The sequence below is a fragment of the Callorhinus ursinus genome, unplaced genomic scaffold, assembly GCF_003265705.2.
Source record: "Callorhinus ursinus isolate GAN/ISIS: 27379988/994484 unplaced genomic scaffold, GSC_fseal_2.0 scaffold7, whole genome shotgun sequence".
Lineage (NCBI taxonomy): Eukaryota > Metazoa > Chordata > Mammalia > Carnivora > Otariidae > Callorhinus > Callorhinus ursinus.
The window spans coordinates 60598617-60613322 of NW_027397069.1; the positions used below are offsets into that span (position 1 = coordinate 60598617).

Consider the following 14706-nt stretch of genomic DNA (forward strand, 5'->3'; position numbering starts at 1 on the left):
GTAATTTTTTTTTCCTATGAGTATACGCCAAATAGTACATGTTATTAGTTGTTACCAGGGGCTGGGGGCAGCGAAGAATGTTTTAGAAATAGATAATGGTGATGGATGCAGAAAAATGTGAATATAATTAGTACCACTGTGCACTGTATATTTAAAATGGTTAAAATGGCAAATTTTATGTTGTATCACAGGTTTTAAAAACTCGTGTAATATACCAAAACCTTTTAAATGGGTGGGTTGTATGGTGTGTGAATTCTATTTTAACAAGGCTGTCAAAAAACTGTTTACTGCTCACCTGAAATTCAAATTAAGTGGACATTCTGTATTTTTACTTGCTGATTCTGTCAACCCTACAGTGGAACGCAACGCCTTGCCGCGAGGGGGCGGTGTGGGCGGCGGGCGCCTGGCCGGCGCTGCCCCTCTGCCGGCGGGAGGCGGGGCTGCGCGGCCGCGCTTCCGCGTGTGTGTAGGTGCTGGGTAGGGCGGGCGGCGACCTGGGCATGGAGGATGAGTTGGCTTCTGCTGCAGCTGGCGGTGCTCGGCGTGGCGCTGGCGGCCGCAGTCCTGATACTGGTGAGGAGAGGGATGGGGGACCGACGCGGGCCTAGACTCCCTGCTGTCTTGGAGACTCGGCCGCCACGTATCCTCTCCTCTGCACAGCCCACTCTTTGACCTATCCCTTTGCACCATCCTTCTCCCAAGCCTTGACCCCAGGATTTCCTCTCCTAGAATTTCACACCCCCTTTCTTCCCTTTATTTTTATTTTAGAGCTTTACCTCCCTCTGTGCCCAGACCCTGGTACTTTTGTTCACTGTGGGACGTGCTCACCCAGTCTCCACTCGTCCCTTGGTCCCCGGACCTCTGTCCACCCGCCCTGTCAGTCTCCAAGACTTCCTCCCGGATCTGCAGCCTATGCAGCTCCACCCGGGAAGGTCTTGAGCCCCCAGGATGTGTGTGCTTCCCAGACTCATCCTTTTCCTGATGTGGTTAAGCAGATAGAAGGTGGTGACAGAGCATTGACGAGAACCATCTGTTACAGATCGGAATAAATCAGTGGATCAAGAAGATCAGTAGCGACACAGTAAGACCAAGACACACAGGCCTAGTGTTACCATATGTCGGAGTCGTTACTCCCAAAATTAAACACCCTATATTCGCAGCCTCTAAAGGAGGCAGTACAATAGAATTCAAACTCGGATTTTCTTTGCCATTACTCTGGAAATAGAACCATTCTAAACACTTGCTGATCCGTTAGTAATAGACAATTTGCCAAGTGAGCTTTCTCCCATATAATTTGGAATGAGCCTGCCATCCAGTTCGTGCATGGAGAGGTTTCTGCTTCCTCGACACCCAGATGCGCCCCCTAGATAGCACTGCTCGGAAGGCCATTCTTCCATCTTGCCAGGTTTGCAAACTCACAGTGTAGAAACAATTTAATAGAGAAAAACCAGTGTGACCTGACTTCTTCGGTGATTTGTGTCTGGGTGAGAAAGGAGGCCTCTCTCTCCCTTAGTGGTATATGAAGATTTCAGGGTTTTTTCGGGTTTTTGAGCAAGTCAGGTTGTTGGTGGGGCAGAACTTGGACAGAATCCTAGATTGAATCTGTTTGTTGAATCTCTCTGTTGCACAGAGTTAAATGGATGCATTATGAGGGTGTACTGCAAGTATTTGATCCCACTAGCTTGAAGTGATTATAAGAGCTACCATTCATAGAGGACTTATAATATGCTGGGTGTTGTATTCAGTGTTTAACAGGGGTTATCTTGTGTATCTTTAAAACAACGCTGACATAAATGTTATCATCATTAGCTTCATTTGATGAGGAGACTGAGATTGGAGAGTATGTATGTACATATGAAAATTATATTATGTATATTAAGTATGTTATGTATAAAAATGTCACACAGCTAGTGGACCTTCATTTGTTTAAAATGCCAGAGCAGGAAATCATTATTAAAAAAAAAAACAACTAGTTTCATATATATCCACTTTCCATACATACTCTTCCTCATCCCACTTCCTTTCTGAATTATTTTGAAGCAAATCCGAGATCTAACACTTTATCTGTAAACCCTCAGCATTTATCTTTAAAGACACCCCTTTTTAAATGTAACCATAATAAAGTTATAATGGATTCTTAAAAATTTTTAACTATTATTCAATTATTTCAAACATCCCATCAGTTCAGATGCCTCATGTATGTTTTAGTATAGTCATTTGTTCATTTAAGCATTCACACACACTTAGCACTCTGCTGATGTCTCAGATATCTTAATCTGTAACAATTTGTCCTTTTTTTGTTTTCTTTTTTTCCCTTGTCTTTAACAAGTGTTCATTTGTCCTATAGCATTTCTCACACTCTGGATTTTATTGATTGCATCCCCTTGGTAACTTTTAACATCTTACTCTGTCCCCTGAATTTCCTATAAACTGGTAGTAACATTTAGAGACTTAATCAAATGCATGTTTGAATTTTTTAATCAAAAAAAGTATCTGACTGGGTGCCTCGGTGGCTCAGTTGGTTGGGTGACTGCCTTCGGCTCGGGTCATGGTCCCGGAGTCCTGGGGTCGAGTCCCACATCTGGCCCCTGGCTCAGCAGGGAGTCTGCTTCTTCCTCTGACCTTCTACCCTCTCACGCTGTTTCTCTCTCTCTCTCTCTCTCAAATAAATAAATAAAATCTTTAAAAAAAAAAAAAGTATGTGACTGATGCTGAATACTTCCTCTTATGTCAGAAGGCTTGTAATATCTGATTTTCTCTGGTGTTAAGATGGATCCAGGGATTCAGGAATTTTGTTAGCCTGACTCACCAATTATATAGTTTGTCAACCTAAATCCATATTTCTCTGGGGGTTGCAGAGTGCAGATTTTAATTGTATGATTCCTTTTTCATGTATTACCTAGAATTCTGTAATGAAAAAAATTTCATTCTCAGCTATTCAGTTACTCTGAAATATCTTTCATATGTAAAAGGTTAAGTTTTATAAAAGGCAAGTTTTCAAAATAATGAGATGATACTCTGGCATCTTACAAAGAGCACTGATTCCTTTCAATAGGAAACTGAATTTAGAAATCACAATATCTGGACACTGGGGTGCAGAATAGGAACTCTTTTTTTTTTAAAGATTTTATTTATTTGAGAGAGAGAGAATGAGAGATCGAGAGCACGAGAGGGAAGAGGGTCAGAGGGAGAAGCAGACTCCCCACCGGGCAGGGAGCCCGATGCGGGACTCAATCCCAGGACTCTGGGATCATGACCTGAGCCGAAGGCAGTCGCTTAACCAACTGAGCCACCCAGGCGCCCCAGAATAGGAACTCTTAACCACTAGTCAGGATACTGCCTCCATGCTCCTACTAATCAAAGCAAATTCAATTTCAGTATGTACCCAACGGAATATTATAAATGGTCACCACATTAAAAATGAGTAGCATTCCAAAAATTTGTGAATTGACTATTTTAAAAGCAGAAAGTGTACCAGTAGAAACAATGTTACAAAGAATGGTTATTTCCAAAGCTAGTTCCCAAATAAATATGGAAGGGGGCTATCTAATGTTAGTAGTGAATGGTGCCAGAGCCTACAAATTTGATACTTTACTTCAAAAAATAATGTATTCTGAATTCAAATCAGGGATAAGTGTCAAGAATATATTCTTAAGCATTACTGGTCCCTACTATGGGGATAGAGGGGTCTTCCCTTCATACCCTGGGTCAATCCGGTCCTAGATGGGAGGTTTGCCCTCACTCCATACATTCCACCTGTACTGTGAACTTATTCTCTGTTACATATAGGCTCCAAGTAGGAATGGGACCTCACAGTGCGTTTGCCAGGGATTGGGGGTTCAGGGCATCTTAGAGTGGATTGTACTTCTGTAGTGACTATTCCCTATTAGATCTAGGATGACAGAGGCCTAAGGATGACAGGTGGGAAGAGACAGGGAGCCTCTTAAGGCATTAGTTCCTTACCAGTGGAAGAAAGGACAATAATGAGTTCCTAAGTAAGGGATTTGAATTTTGGTGTCACCTCCAGACCACTGTTAATGGACTAAAAACTGAGAGTAAATATTCCACCAAAAAAAAAAAAACCACAAAAGTGATGTATTCTTATATAACAAATCTAAAAAAAAAGTGAACGTAGCATAATTTCTTGTTAACATAACTGCTTTTAGATTTCCTTTGTTGCATTTATAACTGCTACGAAAATGCCATACCTCCATCAACATGAAGAAGAGAGGTTCTTCTTAAATGCCAGAGGACAGAAGGAAACATTGCCCAGCATCTGGGACTCACCTACCAAACGGCTCTCTGTTGTCGTGCCTTCATACAATGAAGAAAAACGGTGTAAGCCCGATCTCATTTTTTGGGTAAGGGGTCACTGGGAAGAAAAGGAAATTTAAAGTATGGACTTTACTGTCTTTGCCAAAACGTTAATATATGTGGGCTATGGTGAGTGCATAGTTCATAAGAGGGGAAATTGTAGTTCATAAGAGGGGAAACAAATACTAGCTGTAAAGGATAGGGTCAGCATCATGAAGTCATACGCCTGAAGTGTTCTAGAGAAGCAATAAGCCAGATGTGAACAGAAAACAGACCTTCCAGATGGGAAAGGCCACTGAAGGAGAGTCCCAGAGGGGCCTGTTAGACCATTCAGACTTTTTCCATATGTAAACTGAATGCTTGGGGGCTTGGCAAATTGTTTTCAAAAGCAATTTTTCATACATATTTTTTTTTCTTTAAGTGCCTGTAATGATGGATGAAGCTCTGGGCTATCTAGAGGAGAGACAGGTATCATGTTTTCTCTTTCAATATGATGTCTCTAATTAAAACTAGACTAGAGCACCAACTTGTAGATTGCAGGCTAGATCCTCTCTGAGAGGCAGTGCCAGCCAAGCCTGGGTCATCAAGGTCACCGGGCCTCCAGTGCTCAGCTTGCTGCCTGCTGTCAGGTGTTAGCAAGCAAGCCCAGCACGTGGCTCCCTGGCTCCAGAAGCAGGTGGGTGAACCCAGAACAAACAGAAAGCTGAAATTTCTTATGGACCCTCCCGCCCACTTTTTATCTTCTTGCCTGGTGATATATTTAAAATGGAATATGTCTGCAGGCTTTGTGTGGCCACACGATGCTGTTTTTACTTTTGTGACTTTTTAAAAAGACATTTGAAAAATACTTAAAAGGAGAGTGAAATGATTGTTGTTTTTCTTTATTATTCAGTGGAGTTCCCCTCATTTATTTTCTCTTTCCCCGCATGAGAAGAAAAGTAGTATGTGTCGTTGTTTTGTATCTATTCAGCTGCTGTTGGAATCTCCTTGGAGAGTTTAAGGAAACAAATGAGCTTTGCAGCTGGTTCTTTTTTTTTTTTTTAGAAAATTCCTTGTTTTGATTTACTTTGATTTTAAGTTTTACATGTAAAAGGAAGATAGAAGATTCATTAAAAGAGAGGGGGCCACATTCAAAACTTAAGTTTAAAGAAAAGAGAGAGAAAGGGGCACCAGGCTGGCTCAGTCAGTGGAGCATATGACTCTTAATCTTGGATTTCTGAGGTCAAGCCCCATGTTGGATGTAGAGATTACTTAAAAATAAAATCTTTAAAAAAGAAAAAGTAAAAGAGGGAGGAAATGGAGCCTTTATTATATATGAGGCTTCTATCTCTTCTATGACGTGTGTTCACAAGAACCACATGGATGAGAAAACAGGCCAGAAGGTCATAAGGCTAAGAAATACTGTAGCCAGGTACATGTTCTAACCTACAGCCTCACGGACTTTTTTCTCATACACGTTTGTAGCGTCTCTCAGAAGTGCTTAGCACCGCAAGCACCTGGCTGCTCCCACCAATTTGGTGGGGGGTTGAGGGGGAGGTGACGACACACTCATGGATGTTCAGTTGGTGTTTGCCTTCTGCTCCTGCCCAGCATCTTTCCTCCTTTTGGTTCTTGGCCTTTTTATTTTATGTGGTTTGTACACTTATTCATATTCATGTTTATACGTATCACACTAAAACAATTGTTATTTAAACTCCTTGCAGTTTTATCAGAATTCTTGATGATATTTATGCCAAATTGTGGTATTTCATTTTTGTTTCTTGCAGAAGCAAGATCCTACATTCACTTATGAGGTGATAGTGGTTGATGATGGCAGCAAAGACCAGACCTCAAAGGTAAATGAACTTGCTTTTAGGATTGCCAGTAGGTAGAAAAAATAGAGTACTTTAGCAGATGTAAAGTCTTATTTCCACTCCTCAGAGAATGCCAGAGCAGTGCCAGCACACTATTGTTACAGCATGGATAGTCAGAAAGGCAGAGGGATTTCACCTATGGAAAGCTGGAAAATATACCTGCTGTTCCACCACTCCATAAGACCAGGGAAGCTCTGAAGATCACCAAGTTGGGAGAAAACATGCACAATTCACCATGGCCACTGGGAGCCTTCTTTGCCTACCAATATATGGTTCCTTTTTCCTAAGCACAATTTTCTTTATGCTCCACCTTGCCTTAAAATTTCTAAAGCAGTCATGCAAATAGAAAGATGCCTTCATATCTGGCACTGGGTATCAGATATGTCCTTTGTCATACCTCCATCTAGATTTACCCATGGGATGTAACAAATGTCTTAAGAGTATGGTCCCCTCACAGTCCTGCATTCTTAGACCTATAGCTACTGAGCTGCTAGAAAAAATAAAAGCTGGTCTGCCAGGAGTGAGAATAACTTCACACTCCCTATGGAAATGAGGGTCAAAGGAGAGAGTATTAGGGTGCCTGGCTGGCTCAATCAGTAGAGCATGTGACCCTTGATCTTGGAATTGTGAGTTCAAGGCCCATATTGGTCATGGAGCCCTACTTAAAAGGGGGGTGGGGGGCGCCTGGATGGCTCAGTTGGTTAAACATCTAACTCTTGATCTCAGCTCAGGTCTTGGTCTCAGGGACGTGAGTTCAAGCCCCGCATTGGGCTCTACACTGGGCATGGAGCCTATATAAAAAATAAAATAAAATAGAAAATAAAAAAGAGAGAAAGAGGGTGCTGTTGATGAAGAGAGTTAAGATAGAAGAGCAGTGTGGAAAAGCAAAGGGTGTTGACCATACTACAGTGGATTGATGACTAACCGAGTGATGAAAAGACATACACAGCAAATACAGATCAGCGTTTCATGGCTTTGATTATAAATCAAAAAAGTAATGGCAAGAGCACCTGGGTGGCTCTGTGGGTTAAGCGTTCAACTCTTGGTTTCAGCTCAGATCATGATCTCAGGGTTGTGAGATCAAGCCCCACATCGGGATACACACTCAGTGGGGAGTTTGCGTCCCCTCTTCCTTTCCCCTCCCCCCACTCACACGCACACTCTCTCTCAAAATAAATAATCTTAGGGGCACCTGGGTGGCTCAGTCGTTGAGCGTCTGCCTTCGGCTCAGGTCGTGATCCCAGGGTCCTGGGATCGAGACCCACATCGGGCTCCCTGCTCAGCAGGAGGCCTGCTTCTCCCTCTCTCACTACCCCTGCTTGTGATCCCTCTCTTCCTATGTCACTCTCTGTCAAATAAATAAATAAAATCTTAAAAATAAATAAATAAATAATCTTAAAAACAAAACAGTAATGGCAGTTGAGTGAAAAGATTTTGGGGAACATGGTCCAGGATATGAACAACAACTCCGGGGGGTAAGATCAGTTGCTGACAACTAAAGAAGTCGTTAAGCAGTAAGAGGGGGTGGCAATCACAAGTGTGTACCAGTCGAACAGTGCATCGATTTTATTTTCTCTAGCAGCTCATTAGCGTAAATAAAGGAGTCAGAATAAGAAAGAGCCGCTGCCTGTTCTGGTGGTACCTCTGCAGGAAAGCAAATTGTGACTTCAACCTAGTGGGTCATTACTGGTTCTTGGCACTAGGAATTCAACAACTCTGGGCCACTAACATGTACCGCGAGTATAATCTAGTCACAAGAAGAAAGCAACTGGAATAGCAGTATTTAAGCCAAACTCAGAAATGCAGCTTATGTCACTGTCTTGGAATCCAAGTTAATATTATTCTGACTTTTATATAATTTGACAGGTAGCTTTTAAATATTGCCAGAACTACGGAAGTGACAAGGTACGAGTGATAACGCTGGTGAAGAATCGTGGGAAAGGTGGAGCTATTAGGATGGTAATACATAGTTTCAACATTTGTATTTAAAATATAAACATGTTTTTAATGACTTCTTTTGCGGACTATGGTACATTTGCATTTTACAGCTAGCTAGTTGAATACCACCATTTTAAGATAGTGGTAAATTAGTTTTAGTAAGAACTTCATATAATTTTGTATATATAATGTGATCATATCTTAAAAATCATGCCATATCTATAACATACTGGGTAATTCAGGAGACTGCGCTTATCATAATCAAAGTTTAAAATGTTACCATGTGCCTCTGTGTGTCTTTGCTATAATTACTGGATAGTAAGTTTAAATGATTTTTTTCAGTTTATAAAATCTGATGTGGGTCTATCCTGATGAAATTTGCAGTCTGCTAGAAAAGATGATTGTACTTATGAGAGGTACACATGAAGTGCTATAGACATTCCAAAAGGAATAGGTTACTTTCAGAGTCAAGATACTCTGAAGATGGGGCACCTGGGTGGCTCAGTCGGTTAAGTGTCTGCCTTTCCCTCAGGTCATGATCCTGGAGTCCCGGGATCAAGCCCCACATCGGGCTCCCTGCTCAGCGGGAAGCCTGCTTCTCCTTCTGCCCCTCACCCCACTCATGTTCTCTCCCTCTCACTCTCTGTCTCTCAAAAAAATAAATAAAATCTTAAAATAAAAAAAAAGGTACTCTGAAGAAAGACCACAAGTCAAAATAGAAAGAAAATATAAAGAGTGCCTTAAATGATTTTAGAGGTTTTATTATTTTGCACCCCCACAAAGAGAAGTCTAAGTATAGGCAGTCCAGGCCTTGTTGAACATGGTGTCATCAGAAACTCTGCCTCCAAAGTTTGCACTCCCTCTTCCTCATGCCCACAAGGTGACTCCTAGAGCACTAGCCATTACACCCACATTCCAGACAGGAAGGAGAAAGGCAACGCAGAAGATATATGCTGGCTGGTTTGCCCCCTTTTAAGAAGCTTTCCCAGAAGCTGCACCCAATGACTTACTTAATTCTCATTGGCCAGAACAGTGTCACAAGGAAAGCTGAGAAATGTTTCTTTTAACATATTCATTCCTGACCTAATCAGAGATCCATTAGTAAAAAAGAAGGAAAGAATAGATATTGAGTAGGTAACTCGCAATTTTCGGCACGTGTCAAGTAGACTTGACAAGGAGATGTCACCAAAGCCAAGCCTCCCACAGTGATGAACGCTGGCTTCCACTTGGTTATTCCACTTGATTGGTTATTTTGAGTAAATTAACCACTTCAGCATAATTACCACATTTAATCCTCCTCATGTTGTCTCATGAGTTAGGTCCTATTATTTCAATTAGGTAGATGAGGGAAGTGACGCATAGGTAGATAAAGTAACTTACTCAAGGTCACATAGTTACTAATAGGTAGAATGAAGATTTATTGGGTTAGTACCCTGAAATCCACGCTCTTAACCTCTCTGATAGTGTGTGGGAAAAGTTGAGAGAAGAGCATGCCAGTCAGCAAGGAAGAAAAGACAGAAGTCAGAACTCTCAGAATATGTACTGGGAGCAGGGAGTTTGCTCTGACTGGGTCATAGGGTATGCAAAAAGAAAAAAGAAAATGGGGGGATGTGATATCACGGTGGCCTTTACATCTATCCATCCACTTATTTATTCAGCCAACATTGGAGTACCTACTACATGCTTAGTACCTCATTAGAGATACTGAGATGCAGGTCAACCAGGGGCACCTGGGTGGCTCAGGCGGTTGAGTGCTCAACTCTTGGTTTGGGCTCAGGTTGTGATCTCATGGGTCTGGAATTGAGACCCATGTCAAGCCCCGCATGGGGGCTCTGCACTCAGTGGGGAGTCTGTTTGAAGATTGCCGCTCCCTCTGCCCCTATCCCCACTTGAGTGTGCATGCTCTCTCTAAAATAAAAAAAAATTAAAAAAACCATTGTATCCTTAAGGATATCGTTTAGTAGTGTTGTAAACACTGTAATAGAAGTATATGCAAAATTCTTGCTTTGCCTGCCATCTGGGGGAGCATCAGCAAAGACTTCCCAGAGGAGGTAAATTCTGCACTGAATCTTCAAGAAGGACTAGGAATTACCCAGGCACAAGTTGGGGCAGGGAGCTTGCAGAAGAGGGACATGACCAAAGGTATGAAAGAAAGTGTCACAGTAAGGAGCTGCTAGTGGTGCCTGTGGGTTGACTTTATAGGGATGAGGTCAGAGGGGGAGATGGGTTCAGACCCTGAACTTTTAGGCTAGGGACATTCTGACTCTGACCTCAGACAGAGTGACAGTGGCCAGCACCGTTGTGTAAGCAAGGTGCAAGGAATCGTCACCTGGATCATGATGGTGACAGAGCAGCCGAAGAGGAGAGGACAAATGGGGGGGGTTAAAAATGAGGTAGAATTGTATCAGGTGATCGGGAAGAGGAATAATTTAACTTTTGGCCTTGGGTGACTAAGAGGGGGAGGATGTCATTTATAGGAGGAATGAAACACTGGCAGAGGAGCTGGTTTAAAAGACAGTATCTTTGAGTTTGAGCCATACTAAGTTTGAGATACCAAGTAGTGGTGTCCAGAATAGCGTGGTGGAGTGTGAGTGAGTACTTCACATGCATCAGATGATAGCTGAACCTGTTAAGGTGACAAGGAAGAAGGTATAGAGAAAAAGGACAACCGGAAACCAAGCCTCGGGGAAACGAAGCACGTAAGGATGAGCCGTCGGAGCAGTGAGAGGGGATAGGGTGGGATTGAATGGAAAAGAATGGGAGGCGCCAACATAGGCTGCTTTTTCAACAAGTTGGGCAGTGAAGTGAAGGCCATCGTTGGTACAGTGGAGAGTAGCAGTCATTAAAGAACCTCCTTTAAAAATAATAAAGTGGCTTAAACAAGATTGAAAGCCAAAGGCATTTTTCCATGATGCTAAATAATCACCTCCAGTTCACTCTTAACGTCTATCTTTGAAATAATCCTTTGGTTCTTTTTTGGTCCTTTGGCTTTTTGCTAGATGTTAAATATTTTTATTCTGCTTTTTTTTTTTAAAGATTTTATTTATTTATTCATGAGAGAGAGTGAGGCAGAGGGAGAGGCAGGCTGCCAAGGAGCAGGGAGCCCCATGCAGGACTCAATCCCAGGACCCTGGGATCATGACCTGAGCCAAAGGCAGATGCTCAACCATCTGAGCCACTCAGGTGCCCTTTATTCTGCTTTTTCACCTGTATTCTAATGGATATGATTTTTTTAAATTATAGAAACTAGTTAGTGGGTTTATCCTGTAAAATAAATGATCAAAATTTTGTCTACATTTCTATTTATCTTATCTTTATTCATACTGTTAAGTGATATCACAGGCTATATTCTCCTGGATCAAACCATACATATATTTATACTTAAGAAACAATGAATTCACTCAAATGGACCATGAATTAAGAGTTGATGTATAGTTTATTTCCATGTGAAATATACACTCAGCCATATTTTGCACAAAAGACCAATCAATTCAATATTGAGAGGCATAATTTTGCTAAGTGTCAGATCCCTCAAATAACATAAAATAGTATTTGGATATATCCACATTTCCCAAAATTTAGTGATACTGCATATTTCTTTATTCAGTAATTAATTTAAACTAATTTAGATTCCAGGGGCACCTGGAATAAGGTTGGTTAAGCGTCTGCCTTCAGCTCAGGTCATGATCTCATGGTCCTGGGATCAAGCCCCATGTCTGGCTCCCTGATCAGCGGGGAGTCTGTTTCTCCCTCTGCCCCTCCCCCCTACTCATGCTTGCTCTCTCTCTCTCTCAAATAAATAAAATCCTTAAAAAAAAAAAACTTTAGATTCCATAATAAAGAATACTAAAGACCTGTCATCTTAGCATGTGTTTCACAGCAAGGTTATGTATATTACATTTGTTCAATCCACCCATAAATATGCTCTTCATATGCTGCCCTAAAATAGCCCGGATACATATACAATACATATATAATGTATATGATAGCTATTTTACTTTTTTTGTTTTTATTGATGTAGGATATCTTTTTTTTGTCCAAATCTATTTTCTTACCATATTTTATAAGGTATTAGTGGTATGATCTCACAAAGTTTTTAAAACCATTAAATAGGCATTAGATATATTTGGAAGGATCTTATCAATGTAATGTGTTTTCAGGGAACTTCGGCCTCCTGCCATTTCACACCTAATATTAGATATTAGACTATCTAATATTAGCTATTTTAAGTAAAGCAAAACAAACTGACATGTCATTGAATTTAACCTTAACTTTAAGCAACTTTCTTTTAATTGAAATGTTTAAATACAGGGTATATTCAGTTCTCGAGGAGAAAAGATCCTTATGGCAGATGCTGATGGAGCCACAAAGTTTCCAGATGTTGAGAAATTAGAAAAGGGACTGAATGATCTACAGCCTTGGCCTGTGAGTATAAAAATATAGTTTAAATGATCTTCAATTAAGAAAACAGGTAGTCTAAAGTAACGTTAAAATGGAATTTACATATAAGTTAAAATATTGGTGCCTCTACACTGGGGAGGGTATGTGCTATAGTGAGCACTGTGAACTGTGTAAGACTGATGAATCACAGACCTGTACCTCTGAAACAAGTAATACAGTATATGTTAAAAAAAAAAAAAAAAAGGAAAGAAGGGTGTATGCCCTATCTGAAGGCATTCAGAGATTATTTTTAATTTAAGTATTGAAATGACAAAGGCTTTAAGGAGTCGATGAGTACTCAGTTCATGAAATCTTAAATATAAAAGCCTATTAACACTAAAAAAAAAAAAGGTGCTTCTTTTGGTGTGAAATTCCTGTATACGGCTCCACAGAAAAGCTAATCATTTTATTATAAACATTACCGATGGTCTGAGATTTACTTGACAATTATCTATTTAATATTTTAGCCATCTCTCTTGATTTTCAATCACCACTACCAGAGTTTTAATATTTATTATATATTCAGCTAAGGCTTTTATTTAAGAACATAGACTGAGCCTCCCAAGTAAAGATGTGAAACGAAACTGGTTCACAGAATGCTTGTTTCTAATGAAACAAACCCAAGCAGCAACTGCTCAAAAAAGATTATGTGCAACTTCATGCCATAAATTTCAAAAAGTGGAGATTGACTTTCACTCAGCATAATGCATTTGAGATTCATCCATATTACTGTCTTTATCAATAATTTCTTCCTTTTAATTGCTAAGCGATATTCCATTGTATGGCAGTATGACCGTTTGTTTATCCATGCAACTTTGAAGGACATTTGGGTTATTTCCAGCATTTGGCAATTATGAATAAAACCAGTATCAACATTTCTTTAAAAAAAAAAAAGAAAAAGTGGAAGTTAAAGAAAGAAAAATTCTGGTGCCATTTCCACTTTTTAAAGGCCATTTAGAAAAGACAAATTTAACCAAATTCTGAACTTTTTACCAAATAATCCCAATCTGGAGAGAATCAGCCTGAGAGAATGAGTAAGCACTGTTGGACAACATTAAACAGTACACCTGCCTACCATCACACAGTTTTCAGAATTTCAACAGAAGCAAGAAAAATTGCTAGTGCTGTTTTCAGGGCTTCGGGATAAGTTTAGGGCACAGATCCGTGTGGCTAAATCCATTCCTCAGTGGAGTGTATCTTTGTATAGGACATGACAAAATCTCACAACAGCAAGGAACCCAAATAACCCAACAAAGCTATATTGAGCTTTAGGGGCACTCCCTCCCTCCCCCAGGTATAATATTCAGGCATTGAAACTCTAGTTCAGAGGGGACAAACAGGTGCTACACAAGGTAAAATACAAGTCACCCCGCTATCCAAAAGTAGAGCATTCTCATCCGAAAGCCAAATGGCATAAAGCAAAGAAGCAGTTGCCACTAATTTATACCACAAAATTTTTTTTAATGTTCCCAGACCCAAAAATAACCTCTCTTAGGCTTTTCTGACACCCTAAGACACATCTTGCTAACAGATACACAAAATAAATCAGGATAAAGCAGAGATGCTCACAGACATAGTTCAAAGCTATGGCGGCTTGATGCTGAGATGCTGAGTGTGGTTCTGGGGCAGGAGCTTGGCGGGGCCCCTCTCACCACTCAGAGCGTGCGCTGCCTCTACAGTTTGCCACAAAACAAATGTTGAACACTATTTGTGCTTTTTGCTTTTTTTTGTAAAAGCAAAAATCCTCTTCATATTTCTTACAGCTAGCAAGAACAGCTACTAGTGTTGGTCTTTCATAAAAGCAACATGGGCTAATATGAACTTTTGAAACCAGGGGATACCTGTATATCAAGGAAAATTCCCTTGTACTGTACGAGAGCTACTCATATTAGTCACGACAAAATGAAAGAAATGTCAGCTGCGCCAACATATTACTATAGAAAAAGAATTGAAGTTTCATACAAAAGAAGGATAAACTCCAAATGAAAGCAGATATAATCCAAGAAAAAGGATAAAATTGCATGAAGGTATTTTTGCTCTAGAAATAATGAAAATAAGAAATCAGCAGCACAGGCATTGGAAGGAGAGATGACAAAACAACAGAATGGTATTAAAAGAGAAATTATAGAAGTACGGAAGCAAATTGAGGGCCAAAATAAGA

The 14706-nt window shown here is 40.5% G+C and overlaps 1 protein-coding gene across 2 annotated transcripts in view; it reads left to right on the forward strand.

Annotated features, from left to right (window-relative positions):
- The first annotated feature begins 437 nt into the window (after window positions 1–437).
- ALG5 (ALG5 dolichyl-phosphate beta-glucosyltransferase) overlaps window positions 438–14706 on the forward strand; it is a 43396-nt gene continuing 29127 nt past the window's right edge. Inside the window, exons 1-6 of one of the 2 annotated variants that reach the window (XM_025875024.2) lie at window positions 438–573; window positions 4167–4338; window positions 4736–4782; window positions 6081–6149; window positions 8034–8126; window positions 12417–12530. In XM_025875024.2, coding sequence (XP_025730809.1) covers window positions 508–573; window positions 4167–4338; window positions 4736–4782; window positions 6081–6149; window positions 8034–8126; window positions 12417–12530 — 561 coding nt within the window. In that variant the 5' untranslated portion in view covers window positions 438–507. Of the gene's footprint in view, window positions 574–4166; window positions 4339–4735; window positions 4783–6080; window positions 6150–8033; window positions 8127–12416; window positions 12531–14706 lie in introns of those variants that run through there. The other variant, XM_073894671.1, reaches the window with a different exon arrangement.